Source organism: Podarcis vaucheri, assembly GCF_965113315.1.
Source record: "Podarcis vaucheri genome assembly, chromosome: 8".
NCBI lineage: Eukaryota > Metazoa > Chordata > Lepidosauria > Squamata > Lacertidae > Podarcis > Podarcis vaucheri.
Window position 1 is genome coordinate 14,027,510 of NC_138766.1, and position 21,924 is coordinate 14,049,433.

The following is a 21,924-nucleotide window of genomic DNA, read 5'->3' on the forward strand; positions in this document are numbered from 1 at the left end:
CTCCCCGACCTTGGGGGAGAGGATGGGGGACTATTGGGGGGGGGCGCCGCTTTGCCGCGCTTCTGGCACTGTTTGCCCTGTGCTCCTGGCTGTGTACCGTAAGGTTGCGGATATAAGCTGCACTTTAACTTTTCCCGGTCAGAATTTGGGGGGAAAGTGAGGCTTATATTCAGGCCAATACGGTATATTTTATCTGCACAATCGGAAGGAATTTCAGGAACCGAAAAGTCGCATAGGAAAATACGAGTTTCGAGCCATATGGCCCCCAAATGGTAACTAGGCATTCCGTTTTGCAGACTGTAACCCTGGTTTAAGGTGGCATTTGGCATCCAGTTTATAGATCGAGAGTTTCTAAGACTGCAGTATTCAATCCCACCTTTATCCTAGGGTTACCAGCTTGATTGCAGCTATCCTGGCAGGAAAGGGACGCGGGTGGTGCTGTGGGTTAAACCACAGAGCCTAGGACTTGCCGATCAGAAGGTCGGCAGTTCGAATCCCCGTGACGGGGTGAGCTCCCGTTGCTCGGTCCCTGCTCCTGCCAACCTAGCAGTTCAAAAGCACATCAAAGTGCAAGTAGATAAATAGGTACTGCTCTGGCGGGAAGGTAAATGGCGTTTCCGTGCGCTGCTCTGGTTCGCCAGAAGTGGCTTAGTCATGCTGGCCACATGACCTGGAAGCTGTACGCCGGCTCCCTCGGCCAATAAAGCGAGATGAGCGCCGCAACCCCAGAGTTGGCCATGACCGGACCTAATGGTCAGGGGTCCCTTTACCTTTACCTTTATCCTGGCAGGAAGAGTGCTTAACACCCTCCCTCCCCCCCATGCCCTGTTCCTTATCTGTATCTTTCCCTTTCAAAATTCCATACACATGCCTCCTGGTGCCGTTTGTGTTGCCATACGGTGCAGTGCATATGGTTTAAAAATAAGACGTTTAAAACAGACTTAATAATACAGCGTCAGCATGCCAAGAGGAATTCAGTGAAAGCTGTTCTACGTTAATCCAACCCAGCTGCCATATGTCTGTGAAAATATTTGCATTATCAGGGGCAGGGAAATATTTCAGATTCTTAACGACTAGCATCAGATTAATCAGTATTAGAAATTCACAAGCAACAGCATCAGATCAAGGCAACTAGGTGCCTAGATTATTCTAGGCAATTTAACCTATTAAATGTTTCTGTTCTTGGCATAGAATGTTCAGTTCTGATTAATCAAACTTCAAATTCTTAGTTTTGCAACTGTAAAGGGTTCCCATGACACTTTCTAAAAGACAGAAATCTATATAAAGTGTATGAAATAGTCTCTAAACATCCAAATGTCATAGCACATTGACAATATGTCATTCTGCCCCTCACTTCAATATTTGAGAAATATGCAGAATTTTAAGTCGGAGATCACAATAACAGCAAGTTATATTTTTGGTTAATTTTAAACCCTGAGCACCGGAAATAAAATGTTGTCTCGAATGTAGCACGGGGCTATATCGCGTTCATATATTTTACAGATTCACGATTTCTATTTTGTTGTACGATTGGCAGTGTGGTTCATTGTGTGCAAGGAGATTCTAACAAAGTTGGTTGTGTTTTCATTTAAAACAGAAAATGTTTGGAAAACAGCAATCTGCTCTTTTCCATCACCAGTCTGTTACAGGAATACAAACATCAGGCTGGCCCAAAGAAACCTCAAATGTTGCTTGCAAAGTTCATTTAACCTCTTGTTGGTGATTTATGCACCTTTGCAATAAAGGCATCCTTTATATCTTGCTGTCTCTTTGTATTCTGCAATTTGATGAAGGCCTCCTATGAAGTGATAAGCATTTTCAGCCTTAAATAGTCCAGATATAATGTTGCCAACCTACTTGAAATCATGGTTTGACCATGAACTTGATTTTGTGGCAGCGCTCACGCAGCTGACAAGTGCGTCTTTATCTTCGAGAAACACAAACAAATTGTGAAGTACTGAAAACAGTAATTGTGGATTGCTTAAGAATAAAGCAAGGGATGGTGTGTGTTTTCGTTAGCTATCAGCAAGAAAAATGCTAACATCCGTTCTGCGTCAGCCCTGTGGTTTGCTAGCGTTTTGGTTCTCGGCGAAATTCTCATTTGGCCCAAAGGAATTGTCATGCAAGTTATCATGTTATAGGAGTTATTCTTTTTGAACACTTCTCTCAGATCATTTGGGCACTATTTAGTTTCATGAGTAGCACATACTCCCTGGAACTCCCTGCTTATTGATATTCTTCCTCTTTGGCGATCACTCGTAGCCGAGTAAGATTGTTTTCCATAACATGGTTTTAACAGTGAGTCCGTAAGTAACTGTGGAGGCCAATTCTGGATCCACACGTCCTTCCACAGTGGGGGCATAGGTTTCTAGGCAGGAGTTGATCAAGGTGAGGGTTTGCCAAACGTGTCTTCCTCTTAACACGTTTCTCCCTTTCGTCCTGAGTTGGAGCATCTTCAGAACCCATGACACATTTGGCAAAGGCTGTTCTCCAACTGGAGCACTCACAGGCAGTGTTTCCCAGTTGTCGGTGTTTATACTACATTTTTTTAGATTTGCCTTGAGAGAGTCTTTAAACCTCTTTTGCTGACCACCAGCATTAAGCTTTCCATTTTGAAGTTTGGAATAGAGTAGTTGCTTTGGAAGACGATAATCAGGCATCCGCACAACATGACCAGTCCAGCGAAGCTGATGTTGAAGAATCATCGCTTCGACACTGGTAATCTTTGCTTCTTCCAGTACACTGGCATTAGTTTGCCTGTCTTCCCAAGTGATGTGTACAATTTTTTGGAGACACTGTTGATGGAATCTTCGAGGAGTTGGAGATGGTGTTCATAAGTGGTCCATGTTTCACAAGCATACAGTAAGGTTGGTAGTACAATAGCTTTGTAAACAAGCATTTTGGTTTCCCTGTGAATGTCCCGGTCCTCAAGTACTCTGCACTTCAGTCGGGAGAAAGCTGCTCCCTGCTTTTTGATATTAGGCAGGTGCCTTCACTGCATAGTTTTCAGCACCTGCTAAAACCTGTTTTGTTTAGGGAAGCCTATCCAGGTATTATTTTAGCATGCACTTTTATTTTATGATGTATCTCTTCATTTTTCACTACCACAGAGCAGCTTTCAGTTGCGAAGAGAGATTGTTTGGGCAGCATTTCGCCCTCCCTCCTTTCTCCTCCCTTCACTCTTTCCGATTAGAGTGGAAAATCTTTTTTCTCTCTAAGTGAGGGTATTGCCATGCGCTGAAAGTCTGTCTTCATTGTATAGCTGAGCCATTTTGCCCCAGAGCCCTTAATCCCTGCTCTTGTATTCTTTCTTATCCTGGGATCTCTGTCTTAAGAGTTTTGTTCCGGACACCATTGTTTAAGAGCCCCTTTGTATGTGCACAACTGAGGAAGAGGCTCTTAGAGTGAGGCTCAGCCATCGCAAATGCTTAAAGCATGGGTAGGCAAACTAAGGCCTAGGGGCCGGATCCAGCCCAATCACCTTCTAAATCCAGCCCGCGGACAGTCCGGGAATCAGCGTGTTTTTACATGAGTAGAATGTGTCCTTTTACAGTGGTACCTCGGGTTACAAACACCTCAGGTTAGAAACACTTCAGGTTACAGACTCCGCTATCCCGGAAGTAGTGCCTTGGGTTAAGAACTTTGCTTCAGGATGAGAACAGAAATCGTGCTCCGGCGGCACAGCAGCAGCGGGGGGCCCCATTAGCTAAAGTGGTACCTCAGGCTAAGAACGGTGTCAGGTTAAGAATGGACCACTGGGACGAATTAAGTTCGTAACCAGAGGTACCACTGTATTTAAAATGCATCTCTGGCTTATTTGTGGGGCATAGGAATTTGTTCATCCCCCCCCCAAATATAGTCTGGCCCCCCACAAGGTCTGAGGGACAAACTGCCTCCTGCAGTTTGGTCAGACTCATGTTTGTAGCTTTGAGAACACTGTCCAGCCATCTCATCCTCTGTTGTCCCCTTCGCCTTGTGCCCTCAATCTTTCCCAACATCAAGGTCTTTTCCAGGGAGTCTTCTCTTCTCATGAGGTGTCCCAAGTATTGGAGCCTCAGCTTCAGGATCTGTCCTTCCAGTGAGCACTCAGGGCTGATTTCCTTCAGAATGGAGAGGTTTGATCTTCTTGCAGTCCATGGGACTCTCAAGAGTCTCCTCCAGCACCAAAATTCAAAAGCATCAATTCTTTGGCGATCAGCCTTCTTTATGGTCCAGCTCTCACTTCCATACATCACTAATTTCTTATATAGTTTCTCTTAACTTCCCTACAAACTTATATTTATACAAAGCAAGGTTCAGTCTAATTCTGCCCAGAAGTTTCCTTTTATGCTGTAATTTTTAAAGTATTCTTTTAAAAAAATCTCCAATCCTTATAGACTATTCATTTTGTTTGGCCTCTTATCCTTCCTGTCGTCTTTGCTAGCTGCAGGTATTCTACCATTAGGATTTGCCAATCCGCCGTGTTAGTTGTTGCTGTATTTTTTCCAATTTCTTGCTACTAAGATTCTGGCTGCTGTTATCCCATAAGAACTTTCATTTCAGTAAACTGCTAATTTAAAAGGAGAGGCCATCTTTAACCTATCTCCGGCAGTGGCGTTCAAAATGCGCCAGGCGTATTTTGCACCTGGCTATCAGCTGCTTGCGACCGGGTGAAGATGCCTGGGTTCCAGGATGGCTCCTGACATCGCTATTGTCTGGAGGTGCATGCCTGAGGATGCTGTCCCTCACAAAACAAAGTTGTTAGGGAGGGTGCACATCTCTAATAGTTGTGCCTTTTTTAAAGGGATTCTTTCTCTAGTGTTGGTTAGTGGTTTTTTAAAGGAAATTGATCAATACCCTGGGAGAGAGGTGACGCCAACTGCCACCGACCTCTTTCTTGTTGTTGTTTAATTGTTTAGTCGTGCCCGACTCTTCGTGACCCCATGGACCAGAGCACGCCAGGCACTCCTGTCTTCCACTGCCTCCCACAGTTTGGTCAGACTCATGCTGGTAGCTTTGAGAACACTATCCAACCATCTTGTCCTCTGTCGTCCCCTTCTCTTTGTGCCCTCCATCTTTCCCAACATCAGGGTCTTTTCCAGGGAGTCTTCTCTTCTCATGAGGTGGCCAAAGTATTGGAGCCTCAGCTTCAGGATCTGTCCTTCCAGTGAGCACTCAGGGCTGATTTCCTTCAGAATGGATAGGTTTGATCTTCCTGCAGTCCATGGGACTCTCAAGAGTCTCCTCCAGCACCATAATTCAAAAGCATCAATTCTTCGTCGATCAGCCTTCTTTATGGTCCAGCTTTCACTTCCATACATCACTACTGGGAGAATCATAGCTTTTACTATATGGACCTTTGTTGGCAAGGTGATGCTTTTTAAGGTGCTGTCTAGGTTTGTCATTGCCTTTCTCCCAAGAAGCAGGCGTCTTTTAATTTTGTGGCTGCTGTCACTATCTGCAGTGATCATGGAGCCCAAGAAAGTAAAATCTCTCACTGCCTCCATTTCTTCCCCTTCTATTTGCCAGGAGGTGATGGGACCAGTGGCCATGATCTTAGTTTTTTTGATGTTGACCTTCAGACCATATTTTGCGCTCTCCTCTTTCACCCTCATTAAAAGGTTCTTTAATTCCTCCTCACTTTCTGCCATCAAATTTGTGTCATCTGCATATCTGAGGTTGTTGATATTTCTTCCAGCAATCTTAATTCCAGTTTGGGATTCATTCAGCCCAGCCTTTCACATGATGAATTCTGCAAATAAGTTAAATAAGCAGGGAGACAACATACATCCTTGTCGTACTCCTTTCCCAATTTTGAACCAATCAGTTGTTCCATATCCAGTTCTTCCTGTAGCTTCTTGTTGGGAGTCCTTAACTGGAGAAATGTCTTTTGGGTGAAGAGTGAAAGGACGGCAATTCAGACCGAGCCCAGTGATCACAAAAGGGTGGGAAATGCTGTTTGCGTGCTCTCCCATACACACCTCGCTGCAAGAGCCAGGTGCCCAGCTCCACTTCCGGCAACTTGTATGATTATTATTCTATTATTATTTTTTTAAGAGCCAGTTGGCATAGAGAAGGGAAGCAGCTGTGTCTCCCAGGCAGCAGCTGTCTGCCGATAACCGAATCAGCCGGACTTTGACAGGCAGCTGTAAGTGTCCGTCAGCTTTTATCTCTCCAGCTACTGCTGTTGTCCGTATTGCTCTGTCAGCAGCCAAAGCTGCTTGAACTCGGAGGGAGAGACTTGAGTGGACGGAAACAATAAGGCAGTCTCCGAGCAAGTGTGTGCCTGCACAAGTGGCCGGCTCTTTCAGGCGAAGGGAAATGTCTTGGCAGCATGGGTGTTGGTCCATGGTTCTTTGGTCCACTTATCTCAGTGTGGTAGCTGAGTTCTTCCCATTTGCAATGGTCATGATAAATATGCATGGGGACCCGTCAAAAAGCTTCAGGAAGAAGAGGGAGATCTCCCTTGTTCTGTCTTCCCCTCAGTGTTAGAAATTCAGATACATAAGCTAGGCACCAAATGGCTCCTTAAACCAAGATTACAGTGGCCAAAATGGAAGGACTAGTTGCCATTTTTGAGCAAGTTGGCTCTAAAGTCTTATTTTTCAAAGGATGGACTGACTGATCGATTCTCAGTTAAACATCTGGCTAGTTCAAATGACACTGCCCTTATCTTTGTGTGTGTGTGTGTATTAAATTTTCTGTTTTACAATTTTGAATACAGTGGTACCTCGGGATAAGTACTTAATTCGTTCCGGAGGTCTTTTCTTAACCTGAAACTGTTCTTAACCTGAAGCACCACTTTAGCTAATGGGGCCTCCTGCTGCCTGTGCGCCACCGCAGCACGATTTCTGTTCTTATCCTGAAGCAATGTTCTTAACCTGAAGCACTATTTCTGGGTTAGTGGAGTGTGTAACCTGAAGCGTATGTAACCTGAAGCGTTTGTAACCCAAGGTACCACTGTACTCATTTAAACATCCTTAAAATGTCAATGACTTCCCTTCTCTTTCCATGGTTCATTTCGCATACCATAAATCCCTATGTATTTTACATAAACTGAACCATTCAGAATTCCATTATTACATCCATCCAAACTTATTTAAACTGTTGAATTTATCTTAATGCTGCCAACATTTTCAAGTGTACACAATTTCCCCCCATATATTCAATAAACATTTCCCAATCTCCTCTAAACACATGTCCTTCTCTTATTCTATATCTTAGGTCTGCAAGCTACACATATTCCATCAGCTTAAGTTGCCATTATTTTTTTAGGTGAGACCTCGCTCATTTTCCATTTTTGGGCTATCAAAACATGGGCCGCACTAGTGACATACACAAATAACCTTCTTTGCCCGTCTCTTGTGTCTGTCTTGTCTTGGGAGCTATAAAATCTTTTATAAACCTGGCAGGCTCTGAGGATTTCAGAAGCCTACTGGTTTTGAGAAATTGCATAGAACAGTGGTTTTCAGCCAGTGTGCCATGGCACCTAGGGGAGCCTTGAATGATGGTCAGGGCTGCCGCAGGCAACACTGGCCTCTGTCCCTCTTTCCTTCCCCCATTCCTCTGATGCCCTCTTGCATCTCTGCCTCCCAAAGGCTTGCATGGCTGTTCGTTGCAGCAGCCCTGGCTACAAATTCCGCAGGTGAATGCTTCCTCTTGGGGCTGGCTAGTGGGTTCTGGTTGCCAGGAGCTGAGGCAGCTCAGAGACTGGGGTGGCTGCCTGGAGGCCAGTCTCTGTTGGGCCACTAAGGCTGGGTGAATCTTTTCCCCAGACCCCTGTGGGGCAGTGAATGGAGACATCTCTTTTTAGGGCAGGGCCTGCTGCAGCTGCCGGAAGGATTCCCAAGGAGAGGGGAGGAGGCTGAGGTACCACTCCACACGGGAGAGTGTTTGAAAAAGAGGCTTCCAGCTCTGCAGGCAAGGGGTGACATAACTGGCTCCTGAGCCCCACAGGGGTGCCACAGAAAGAAGGTAGCTGTTCAAGGGAACTGTGGACCCAAAAGGGTTGAAAACCTCTGGCATAGAATCATAGAGTTGGAAGGGACCACTAGGGTCATCCAGCCCAACCCCCTGCAGTGCAGGAATCTTTTGGCCCACGGGGGACTCGAACCCATGACTGATATGAAGACTGTCTTGCCAGAGTGGTGCATGCTCTGGTTATCTCCCGCTTGGACTACTGCAATGCGCTCTACATGGGGCTACCTTTGAAGGTGACTCGGAAACTGCAATTAATCCAGAATGCGGCAGCTAGACTGGTGACTGGGAGTGGCCACCGGGACCATATAACTCTGGTCCTGAAAGATCTGCATTGGCTCCCAGTACGTTTCCGAGCACAATTCAAAGTGTTGGTGCTGACCTTAAAGCCCTAAACGGCCTCGGTCCTGTACACTGGTACCTCGGGTTACATACGCTTCAGGATACAGACGCTTCAGGTTACAGACTCTGATAACCCAGAAATAGTACCTCAGGTTAAGAACTTTGCTTCAGGATGAGAACAGAAATCGTTCAGCGGCGGTGCAGCGGCAACAGGAGGCCCCATTAGCTAAAGTGGTGCTTCAGGTTAAGAACAGTTTCAGGTTAAGAACGGACCTCTGGAACAAATTAAGTATGTAACCCAAGGTACCACTGTATACCTGAAGGAGCATCTCCACCCCCATCATCCAGCCGGTACACTGAGGTCCAGCGCCGAGGGCCTTCTGGCGGTTCCCTCATTGTGAGAAGCAAAGCTACAGGGAACCAGGCAGAGGGCCTTCTCGGTAGTGGCACCCGCCCTGTGGAACGCCCTCCCATCAGATGTCAAGGCAATAAGCAACTATTTTACTTTTAAAAGACAACTGAAGGCAGCCCTGTTTAGGGAAGTTTTTAATGTCTGATTCTGTATTGTTTTTAATATTCAGTTGGAAACCGCCCAGAGTGGCTGGGGTGACCCAGCTAGATGGGCGGGGTATAAATAATAAATTATTATTATTATTATTATTATTATTATTATTATTATTATTATTATTATTATTATTATTATTATTATTATTCTACGAGTCTCGTGCTCTGCTGAGTGAGCTACCCCAGCTGCATTCAAGAGATTATACATCAGACAACGTGGAAGGTACTCATGGCTGTTTGAAGTTAGCGAATTGCAAACTTTCCAGCAGGCTTGTTGATTCTGCTCTCTGAGCAGAGAGACAATAACAAAGTATATAAACCAACATTGTCCCCATTGTATGCAGGCCACAACAGGCACAAAGTGTGCACTAAGCCGAAGGGCACTCATATCTTTAAATGTATACTAAAAGAGAAATGACGTCCGCCTTTCAATTACTGTTTCTATTACTGTTAAGATAAGAAACGTTTAAAAGAACTGGTTATAAATTGCTGCTTGAGTTTCTGACGTGTCGCTACCAGTTGGATGAAGAAAAAGGGAGAAGGGAAAGGGAACTTAAACGGTGCAATCCTTGAGCACGTTTTCAAGATTCCTGCTGCAAACACGAGAGCTGAAAGCTTGTTTTCATCCTTAAAAGCTTTTTCACATATATATCAGTTTTCGGATTCTGCAAAGTTCAGTGCATGCACCGTCATGCCAGCGTATTAAAAACATTCTGCCTATGGCCAGCCCTGTACTTGTACAGTATATATTTATATAATTTCAATCCAAGTCCTTTGAGTAAGAAGAGATGATCTGAAACTACCTCCCTTGACGTACAAATGAAAGCTTGTCTTGCTCCTCTCCCACCCCACCTGCTCAAAAATTTTCCTTTACATTTTCTTAGGGGGGCGCCGTGAGGAGGACGCTGGAATGTTTGTTCTCAAGCCATGAAAAAAATTAAGTTTTCTTTCTTGATGCACCTCAGCGAAGCAGGAGACTTGTTTTTGTGAAGGCTTGCCAGATTTTAAGAGTTTGGAGAGAGCCCATGCGTTGTGCCATAAATTTGAACGTCACTTGCAATTTTGCATATGTGACTCGGTGAATTGGATCCAGCTGTTCTTACGGCTGCCGATACCTTTTTTCAGATCCTTTTCGGATTGTAACTTGAGTGAAAACAGCCATCTGTTCACTGGGGGGTGATCTCCATCTTTCTCGCGAGTCGCACAACTGGATCTGACTCTGCCCGCGTGGGCTGCTTGCGGGAAATAGAAAAAGAAAAGTCATGGTGTTTGCTTTACATTTGGGTGTACAAACTACTAATTCCTGTGTTTTTGTGTTTCTCGTTCTAGGGAGCACGGGTTTGGTTGCGAGAAAATGGCCAGCATTATCCAAGTACTGTAATTTCCTGTGCGGAGGGAATTGTTGTGTTCAGGACGGATTATGGCCAGGTAAATATATCTATTCTAAAGACTTTTTATTTCTTTAAAATATACCTGTAATGATTTAGCTTCCCATCAGGACAAAGGTGTGTTTTGCTGTAAAGGTATTCAGCCAGGAGGTCAATTCGGGGCAGAGTTGTGTGCTGTGGAGAAAAACAAACCCCGCTAGGGCACTGCGAGAAAGGAAGACTTCTGTGAGCCCCGGAGAATTGAAGAGGAGCCCACCTTCTACGCCTCTGCATGAGTTCCTGCTCTGCTTTTTGCTTCCGTCCTCTCAACCTTCATGGTGTGTGTGCAATACTTCTTCTGACCTTCTTTTAAGGAAGGCTGCTACATCCCCTCATCCATCTCTGTATGGATCACTGCTGTCAGGGAACTGACATCGGAGCGAGAGGCAAAGGGGAGGCTCCCAGATGATGCTGGCGAAGGACCCAGCAGCAGGGGGAGAAACAGCTCAGTAGAGGGGGAAGCCATTCAGTGCAACACCAGGGATGAAGGGGGGCAGACGAGGGAATTGGAGAGAGGGCTCCAGGACTCTTCACTGGACATCAGTGAGGAGAGCCCAGGTCCTCCGCTACCCACGCCTTCCCTGCGCAGAAGACTCCCGCGCAGTGAGAGGAGGAGGAGACTGGGTGTCAAACAACTTTTATGTTGGAAGAGGTTCAAGAAACGCCCACTGACAGATTCTGCCAGTGACTGAGGCAGCCACCATGAGAAGGGGCTGTGCAGTCAGAAAGGTTTAACAAGGCAAATTAACCGAGAAAGGGACCAGTTTACGCACGAGTAACTCATACCCATTACAATTGCCTTGGGATATTCTTCTGCTGGCCTTGAACCCCAGGGGAAGGCACCTCAGAAGGCATGCGTTTGGGAATGTTCAGAGTAGCAAGAGAAGATATATTGTTTATTAATTTCCTTCCTAACTTGCACTAGCAAGTTCCTTTAAGTTTACTCACATCAGTTCACAGTTGGCTTCCTGAAGGCAGACTTAGTTACAAATATGTACATGTGGGTCCACCCCATATGGGGGAATAATCCCAGTCCTTCTGCTAGCTGAGAACTAGCAGTGCAGTCCTAGGCAAAAGCTGGTCAAACAAAGAAGGAAGTCGAAAAGAAGGAAGGGTGCTGCGCGACTCGTCCTTTTGTTACCTGGACAGGTAAGGTCACACCCACCTTCTATCGCATGCAAAAGGAAGTATGCTCCAGCCAGGAGGAACAGGAAGTTTTGACTGGCTGGACCAAACATTCCCTCGCATGTCTTCTCTAGCGTTAAAAGGAATGTTGTACTTGACTGCTTCTCATGGATCACATCCTGCAATATGGTTCCTACACATACGCCTCTCTTTGGGGGTGAAAGACAAATCTACTTCTAACTGATTCTGAAAAAGTTGTGCTTAAACTGTGGGAGCCCAGCTGTGGCTCAATAACCCACTTGTTTTTGCTGCCTGCCTGGCAGCATCTATTAGGCCATAATGCATAACCGTTGGGCTGTTTGCTGGAAGGGTTACAGTTTGCACAGTCTTGCTTTACAGAACTCACCGACTCCAGTTTCTTAGCACTGTCCCTCCTTTGCTCAATTCCATGAATATATATATATATACAGTCATACCTCGGGTTACAGCCACTTTAGTTTGTGTTTTTTTTGAGTTGTGGACCGCCAAAACCCTGAAGTACCGGAACAGGTTACTTCTGGGTTTCGGCGGTCGCACATGCACAGAAGCACTAAATTGCGCTATGCGCAGAAGTGCCAAATCGCAGCCCGCACGTTCACAGACGCGGGTTGCGAACGCTGCAGGTTGCGAACGTGCATCCCACACAGATTACGTTTGCAACCCAAGCATCCACTGTATATTAATTGAAAGTTACTTTAAAAGACTCTATAAAGCATGCAAAATACCTTATCCTTTTGAAAACGATTCAAGGTTTTTTGTTTAGCAACAGAATTCAGATGGGGAGAAGCATGGGACACACTCACAGAAAGAGGAATTCACACAGCCCTGTCGCATTAATTTCATCCTGCACCTTTAACAAAGATATGGATGCAAAACCTATTCCGTGTTGCAGAGTTCATTTCTAGACAGAGTAAATTCAGGCTTGCTTCTCAGGTTGCTTCTGAAAGGCGCTTGGGGTGCCCTGAGGAACGTTCACTCTTGTCGGGAGATTTATTTTATTTATTTGAGGTACTTGCCATTGCGATCTGCCCTTTGCTCAAGCTTCCCAAAGTGGCACACAGTAAACCTTAAATTTGTGCTCAGCAGTAAAAATGCGAAACAAAATAAATCAAACAATACCACAAAATCCGATAGCAGTTGCTGTTAAAAAAGGCAGTGGAAAGCAGAACGAAATATCGCCATTCACTTCATCCCTCCCCAGAGATGCAGGATTTGTTACTCCCGAGCTGTGATGACTTAGCTTTGGAAAAGAATATGTGTATTGCTGGTCCTTTTGTTGTTATTTATATGTCACCCGTTGGTGCATTTATAAACAGTAGTTTTTGCAAAAATAGGCATATGGGGCTTTGCCCACAAGGAGGTTAAGCGTGTGTATGTGTGTAAATAATTTTCTGTTTTACAATTTAAAATACTCATTTAAACAACCTTAAAATATCAGTGACTTCGCTTCTTCTCTTTCCATGGTTTAATTTTGCATATCATAAATCCCTGCATATTTTACATAAACTAAACCAGTCAGTATTCCATTATTACATCCATCCAAACTTATTTACACTGTTGAATTTATCTTAATACTGCCAACGTTTTCAAGTCCCCCCCTCCAATATACAAGAAACATTTCCCACTCTTCTCTGAATGTATGTTCTTCTTGTTCTCTTATTCTGTATGTTAAGTCTGCGAGTTGTGCATATTCTGTCAGCTTAAGTTGCCATTCCTCTTTGGTTAAATGTTGATAGTGGCACATAGAAGCCAACAGGGGGAAGGGGAAGTGAGATAGATAGCTCAGCTGGTAAAGCATGAGACTCTTATTCTCAGGATCATGGAGCCCACGTTGGGCAGCAGATTCCTGCAGTGCAGGGGGTTGGACCTATGGGACCGCCTCTCCTGGTATACCCCATGGAGGACCTTAAGGTCCACAAATGACAACACCTTGGAGGTCCCAAGTTGCAAAGAGGTTAGATTGGTCTCAACTAGGGCCAGGGCCTTTTCAGTACTGGCCCCGACTTGGTGGAACGCTCTGTCACAAGAGACTAGGGCCCTGCAGGACTTGACATCTTTCCGCAGGACCTGCAAGACCCATGTTCCGCCTGGCCTTTGGTTTGGACTCAGTCTGACCCTTATGTTTCCCTCTCCTTATGGTTTTGATCTAAGGGCTATTATTAAAATGAGACTGCATTTTAAATTGTAATTTTAACCTGTGTTTTAAATTGGTTTATTTATTTTATTTTTTATTGTAATTTTACTAGTGTTAGCCACCCTGAGCCCGTCTCTGTCCGGGGAGGGCGGGGTATAAATAAATTCTTGGGGGGTCCCTTCCAACTCTACAGTTCTAGGATTCTAGGAACGAAGGAAGGGAGAAATACCAGTAATAGAATGGAAGTCTAGGAGAGGCAAAGGTAACCAGGAATGAACATGAGCAGTTACACATACTCAGGTTTTATTGTTGCTGCTTTCCAAGCTTTTCCGACTGTCTGAGATAAATGCCTGTACAGTTCTGACATGGTAGGATGATGTATCTTTTTTTAATATAATAATTTTTATTTAGTTTTAGGGACTTTATCTTCTTTCCATCTCTGGGCTAATAGCTTCTGGGCGGCTGTCATCGCATATATAAAAAGTCGTTTCTGCTCCCTTGGAATAACTGCACCTACAATTCCCAATAAAAAAGCCCCTGGTTGTTGGGTTTTTTACAGTTAAGTTAATTTAAACACTTTTTTCATCTATTATATATCATTTCCCAGAATGCTTTTATTACCCTTTGTTGTTGTTTAGTCGTTTAGTCGTGTCCGACTCTTCGTGACCCCATGGACCAGAACACGCCAGGCACTTCTGTCTTCCACTGCCTCCTGCAGTTTGGTCAGACTCATGCTGGTAGCTTCGAGAACACTGTCCATCCATCTCGTCCTCTGTCTTCCCCTTCTCCTTGTGCCCTCCATCTTTCCCAACATCAGGGTCTTTTCCAGGGAGTCTTCTCTTCTCATGAGGTGGCCAAAGTATTGGAGCCTCAGCTTCAGGATCTGTCCTTCCAGTGAGCACTCAGGGCTGATTTCCTTCAGAATGGAGAGGTTTGATCTTCTTGCAGTCCATGGGACTCTCAAGAGTCTCCTCCAGCACCATAATTCAAAAGCATCAATTCTTTGGCGATCAGCCTTCTTTATGGTCCAGCTCTCACTTCCATACATCACTATTCCATACATTTATTACCCTTGGCACCTATCATTAACCCTGGCGACTTTTAAAGGAGCACCCCTATCCCCAAACTGTGACTTGGGGGTGACAGGCCTCCTGAATCTGAGTTCTTGTGTACGGGGTCTGCTGGTGGCAGGCTCATGCGATGTGCTCTAGGAAGTTTGGAGCTCCAGCTGCACGAGTAATTGGCACTAGCTAGACATATTAAATTTTGTGTACTCTCCGTTGGCTTCAAGCCCGATCACCGAGAAAAGTTTAAAGGTGTTTATGATAAAATGACTGCATTGAGAAGCCCATTAATGCGCCCTGGGAACGGGAGACTGGCGAGTTGCAGTTATTCTCACCATGTAGGAGAACCTGAGCGTTGGCAGAGATGCTGTTTGTTTTAACCTGCATGGAGGGGGGAGAGGTTAAAGGCAGAATTCATCGTTATTTGGGCAAGAATTGCAAGATAGTTATGATACCGGCTAGGCCCCACTGTTGTACACATAACCCTTTTAAATGCCATCTATTCCGTTTTTATAATAGTAATTGTAATAATAATAATAATAATAATAATAATAATAATAATAATAATAAGTTGTTGTTGTTGTTGTTGTTTATTTATACCCCGTCCATCTGGCTGAGCCTCCCCAGCCACTCTGGGCAGCTTCCAATCAAGTGTTAAAAACAATACAGCATTAAATATTAAAAACTTCCCTAAACAGGGAGAAGTGTCTCTACTTTCAGAAAGTTAAACTCATGGGTCAACAGGCAGCCAGTGGGACGCCAACAGGTAGCAGACAAATGAGTTTATGACACATTATATAATAATAATAATAATAATAATAATAATAATAATAATAATAATAATACAATAACAATTTATTATTTATACCCATCTGTCTGGGTTTTCTACATTAGGGCATTGGTTGTTATCTCAGTCAGTAGATTCTGTGATCATCAAACACAGAGGATGAAAACGAACAACTATTTCAAAAGGTTTCCTGAACATAAGCCTCAACAGCTTGGTCCTGTTCATGAAAGGTTTTGATTTTTAGGTTTTTAATTTTATTTTGACATTTAACCTTCAGGAGGTAGCATCTCCAAGATCAGCCTTCTTGTTCCTTGGAAAGTCAGAATGGCCATTGGCATTGAAAACTTGCCAATTGTGGGGCAGTTTGGAAGGAAATGGAAACAAAATGCAGGACCAGTTTCAGTTCATTCCTAACAATAATACACTTTGGCTTCTCTCTCTCCCTCTCTTACGTTGGTCTTCTAAATTGTATTGCAGCGCACTTTAGCTTTCCTAGGCTTTTTTGTTTTGTTTTGCAAATTCAGCTTTTCTACAGTTGCAAACTCCTGAGTCCATTTCAGCTGTTTGTTCTTGGCAGGGGATATTGTGGAGTGGGATGTTGAAAGCTTCAGCTGAGCTGATAACGGGACAGATGTTCTCTTTGCTGAGAACAGAACCATATCAGGGTCTTGATATTAACTTATCTGCCTTTCAGCAACGTAGCTGAATACATAACACCCTTCAGTCTGTCGCCAAGGTTAGTTGCCGGCAAACAACTGCCATTTGCTGGAGGCTTGATGAAATGGACCTGGTGGGCTAGCTTCCAATTCTAATCTTAATATTGTCAATTTTTACGTTAAATGTGTGAAAATGAACCAGGAGTGGAAGGCTCAGTTAGGCAGACCAGGGTTCAGACGGTTGGGTGAATCATGCCAGTCCAGACTTCGATTTCATTGCTAGGTGGGTTTGCAACAGGAAGACTACTTGCTAAACACAAAAGTTTAATCAAAGTACAGTGGTGCCCCGCAAGACGAATGCCTCACAAGACAGAAAACTCTCTAGACGAAAGAGTTTTCTGTTTTGGAGGTGCTTCGCAAAATGAATTTCCTATGGGCTTGCTTCGCAAGACGACAATGTCTTGCGAGTTCCTGCTGGTTTTTTCCTCTTCCCCCCCTTTTTCTAAGCCACTTATCAGCTGATCCGATCAGCAGATAAGCCGCTAAAAGCCGCTAATAACGCTAATCCGCTAATCCGTCAATGGGCTTGCTTCGCAAGACGAAAAAACCGCTAGACGAAGAGAATCACAGAACGGATTCTTTTCGTCTTGCGAGGCACCACTGTACTGTACTGTTTTGGAAATGGGGTTCTCAGAATTTGCAAGGCGGTTGTTGGCATGAGAATAAAATTGAGATTAGCATGGCATTTTGGAAGTGTTGGTGCTGCAACTGGATTATCTAGCAAAAGAAGCAGCCAAATTTATTTTGTGAAAGTACGGGTTGAACTGACAATAACATGGGGCATCACCATTGCCCTGATGGATTTGTATTTTGTTTTGTTATAATTCTACACTTGTAAAATCAAATCAAATTAAAAATAAATAAATATTATTACTATTATTTACAAAAGGACTTACAATTCCTCCTTCTCTCTACAAAGGAAGTTGCTGTAGTCGTTTTTGTTGGGAGCCTACTTAGTGAATCAATTTTCCTGCATGAAAAAAATAATGTTTATGGCTTTACATTTAAAAAAAACACAATGGCAGCCACACGCTTGGAGGGCCATTACTGATATATATACCTTACGAAGTTACTGATCTATACCTCGGTTACTGATATATACCTCACGTTATTTGTATAAGTAAAGAAACAGAAACTTTTAAATTCTTATTTGCAGACCTGTTTGTTGTATTATGAAACCAGGAGAGTGTGGCTATCATTTTTAACTGACAGAAGTTTTGGCCCATAATACTGTACAAGGAAAAAAAAAACCCGAATCCTCACTCTGAGGAATATGGCAATGGCAGCCCATGCAGAATGAGCAGCCAGAATAATACTGGATTTTGTAACAAATGTGGTTTGCTTCAAAAATGAAGTCCTTTGAGAAACTTTAGTCTCCGGTCTTAAATCATTCTTCTGATAGTGGATATTATAGTTCTGTTTTGTAAAGCAGCACTTCCATGGAAACCTGGGAAGTCCTTCAATAAGTCTTACTGGGTTCAGTGGGGTTTAGTGTGCATAGGGATGTGAGTGGCGCTGTGGTCTAAACCACTGAGCCTCTTGGGCTTGCCGATCAGAAGGTCGGTGGTTCGAATCCCCGCAACTGAGTGATCTCCCGTTGCTCTGTCCCAGCTCCTGCCAACCTAGCAGTTCAAAAGCACACCAGTGCAAGTAGATAAATAGGTACCGCTGCGGCGGGAAAGTAAATGGCATTTCTGTGCGCTCTGGTTTCCATCACGGTGTCCCGTTGCGCCAGAAGCGGTTTAGTCCTGCTGGCCACATGACCCGGAAAGCTGTCTGAGGACAAACGCCGGCTCCCTTGGCCTGAAAGCGAGATGAGCGCTGCAACCCCAAAGTCGCCTTTGACTGGACTTAACCGTCCGGGGGTCCTTTACCCTTTTACCTTTTTTTGTGTTCATAGGACTGTAGCCTGAGGTTACCTTAAATACAACCTATTTGTGCTTCTAGAGAAGGCTCTCTCAATTTTGAGTCCCCAGATGTTCTTGAACTGCAATTCCCATCTTCCCTGACCACACACCATGCTGGCTAAGGATGATGGGAATTGTAGTCCAACAAACCCAAGACTGAGAATGGCTGACCTAGAGGTTTCAGCCTTGTCTGGAAATGGAACATAGAACCTTCTAAGAACATTCAAAGCAGATGTTCTATCCTGCCTTTCCTCAGAGAACACAATAGTTCTGTTCCTGGCACCCAGAGTTTGTTTGTATGCACGATGTCAAAGATAGCTTGCTTTTCTTTTCCTTTCTGTAGGTATTTTGTTTTCAACAGCTACATAATGACACGGGATTTCTGAAATGGGTTTTCTCTTCCCGTCTCTCTGAAGGGGGTGGGGGTGGGGAATATACCCCCTTCGCTCTGAATATAACAGGATCTGACTCAAAAGAAAATAACTCCGGTATGGAATAACTCGCCGCAGTTTGGTTGGGGGTCTAGTCGATGACCACAACCTGATTAGCATCTGTAACATCAAACTGCAAGAATGCTTAAAATTATGTCTTCTAATGGACAAAAAGCGGTGGTGGGGCCGGACCCTTTCGAAGCCAGACCGTCTAAATGGAAGCAGCTGAGAGAGACATAATATCTCAGAAATGTACTCTCGTGTGTGAGTGAGAATGAGAGTGTTTGCATGCACAATTCCCGCCCACCCCCCAAACCACAGATGGTAAGTATCACTAGGAAAGAGCTTGTCATTCAAAAACCCTCCCCTGAATTCAGTTAACAAAGAAGTCATTCATAGCTGTGCATTGCAAAGTGGGAACATAGTCCAGGGATCTTCTGCCTTAAATAAGAGGCACCTGTAGATTCTCCCTTTCTCCACCTCAGCTTTCTTTCTCCTTGGGAATTGAACTTTAAATGTTTCCGCTCAGCCAGAGTGACATCTTATTAGCTTGAAATCGCTGCATATATATATATATCAGTTGGGGATTTGTGGGAGCGGGTGAGGGAGGGGGAAATAAAGTTAATTGTTCGGGAGAGCCTGGCCTCTTTTTTTATTGTGAATTCGCTTTCGTCGGGGATGGTGCTCGCAAGCAGATGGTGGCAACAGGCACCCATGAGGCCAAGTCTGGTGTGAATTGCAAACCTTGAGGGAGACCCTTCGAGGCATGAGCATTTGGAGATATTTTGTTAAAAGTCATAGAGTTGTCTTCTTAAGATACTACTTTTTTTTGCTTTTTATTTTATTTTAATTTTAATTTTGACAAATTAATAATCATAAAATGAATAAAAATGGGCACCCCACCCACTTGACCATTCCATTGTAACTATCCAACCTCCCAAAATCTTGCGATGGTTTGACCCCTTTCCATTTTAACAGTACAGTGGTACCTCAGGTTAAGTACTTCATTCATTCCGGAGGTCCATACTTAACCTGAAACTGTTCTTAACCTGAAGCACCACGTTAGCAAATGGGGCCTGCTGCTGCTGCTGCCGCGCCGCCGGAGCCCAATTTCTGTTCTCATCCTGAAGCAAAGTTCTTAACCTGAAGCACTATTTCTGGGTTAGCGGAGTCTGTAACCTGAAGTGTATGTAACCTGAAGCGTATGTAACCTGAGGTACCACTGTACACATTCTACAAACACCCTCCATATTTCCTCAAAAACATTTCTCCTTCATATTCTTACCTTAACGGCACATGTTAATTTATCATTAATAGCTATATCCCATACCTATTTATACAATTCTTCTGCTTTATCTTCTGCTTGCCTCTTCCACTTCCTAGCTATTATAATTCGTGCAGCTGTCCATAAATTAGTGAGCAAGTCCTTCCTAGCCCGGGAACCTTCCACCCCATCGTAAATTGATAATAGTTCTACCTCTGGACTTTTGGTCAGCTTTAACCCAGTGATTTCTGTTATCTCCTTAAACACCCTTTGCCAAAAATAATTGTGCATATTACAAAAGTAGATACTGCTTTTGAGGTTCACTTCTCGTTTTACTTATCTGGGCAGCTCCAGTAGCCATGGAGCTGGGGGACTAGTCTGTGGTCTTTCAGAAGTTACTGGGCTATAGCTTCCATCGTTTCTGATGGTTGGCCGTGTTGCCTGGGGCTGAGGAGAGCTGGGAGTCCAACCACTGTTTTCCCTGTCCCAATGAAAGGCTATACAGTCCTCAAATTGTCAACCTAGACATACAAGAGGATGTGGAGGGAATAGCAGCTATTTGGCAAAGGGCCTAAAGTGGTTGGGAATTTGATACTATCTGCTCAGAATGCAGCTTGCTTTGCCAGAGCACCAAACAGTGCTGTTAAATCAAGGTATTGCAGTTGTTCCTGCTTTGGTTTCCCTCGTAACTGTGATGCTAATGTTTCCACCTCGTCTCGTACCTAGCAAACACCTTTACTACTAAATTTCTCTTTTTTGAAGAAAGGTGGATTTCAGAAAGCTAAAACACTGAGCCTCATGGGCTTGCCAATAAGAAGGTTGGTGGTTCAAATCCCCGCAACGGAATGAGCTCCCATTGCTTTGTCCCAGTTCCTGCCAACCTAGCAGTTCAAAAGCACGCCAGTGCAAGCAGATAAATAGATACCACTGTGGCGGGAAGGTAAATGGCGTTTCCGTGCACTCTGGCACTCGTCTTGGTGTCCTGTTACACCAGAAGCGGTTTTGTCATGCTGGTCACATCATCATCATCATATAATACTTTATTATTTATACCCCACCCACCTGGCCTAGCCCACCCCCAGCCATTCTGGGTGGCTTCCAACAGGATACTAAAAACACAATAAAACATCAAACATTAGAAACTTCCCTAAACAGGGCTCTCTTTAAATGTCCCGGAAAGCTGTCTGTGGACAAATGTTGGTTCCTTTGGCCTGAAGCGAGATGAGAACTGCAACCCCATAGTCAACTTTGACTGGACTTAACTGTCCAGGGGTCCTTTACCTTTACCAGCTACCCAATATCAACAATTATATAGATAAAAGCCTGTGTTCAAATTTCCACTCAAATGGAGCCCACTGGTTGACCTTGGGGGTGTGATTGTGAAGATAAAATGGGGGGGGGGCAATAAAAGGGGCAAGGTAGAACCTTGAGCCCCACACACTCTCAGCTCCTTGAAGGAAGCATGGGGTAAGAAGTAATTAATCAAATAAAAGTTGGCAAGTTATTCAGTGGGCCAGCTTGGCAAGATGAGTCTCGCTGTATTGTTTGGGCTGAAAGCTTAGATCACCCTAGTAATAGGGTTGTCAAATTTGCAGATGACACAACTGTGATTGGGCTCATCCCTGAAAGGGAGGGTGAAACGGATTATAGAGATGAGGTGGAGCGGCTGATAGAGTGGTGCAGAGCTAACAACTTGCTCATAAATACAAGGAAGACAAAGGAGCTTGTGGTGGACTTCAGGAGACAGAAGAGCAATGTCCAGCCACTTTTGATTGATGGGGTCTGTGTGGAGAGGGTAACAACGTTCAGATTTTTGGGCATTGAATTACAAGAGGATCTGTCCTGGAGTGTCAACACAAGGGGGCTTGTGAAGAAGGCACAGCAGAGACTGTACTTTTTGAGAATACTAAGGAAAAACCATCTTCCACAGAAACTGCTGCTTGCCTTCTATCACTGTGCCATTGAGAGCGTGCTCACTTATGGCTTATGTGTGTGGTACGGAAGCTGTACTACCCAGGACAGGATTGGGTTGTGCAGGGTTGTTAAGGCAGCAGAGAGCATTGTTGGCTGCCCACTCTCCACCTTAGAGCAGATTTATGCCACAAGGTGCCATAGGAAGGCACTGGACATAGTAAAAGATCCATCGCATCCTGGTCACTGTCTCTTCG

At 44.3% G+C, this 21,924-nt stretch overlaps 1 protein-coding gene across 1 annotated transcript in view; it reads left to right on the plus strand.

The window, feature by feature from the left end:
* MYO10 (myosin X) overlaps positions 1 to 21,924 on the plus strand; it is a 215,270-nt gene that overhangs the window by 50,017 nt on the left and 143,329 nt on the right. Inside the window, exon 2 of the mRNA XM_082234136.1 lies at positions 10,192 to 10,290. Coding sequence (XP_082090262.1) covers positions 10,192 to 10,290 — 99 coding nt within the window. The remainder of the gene's footprint in view (positions 1 to 10,191; positions 10,291 to 21,924) is intronic.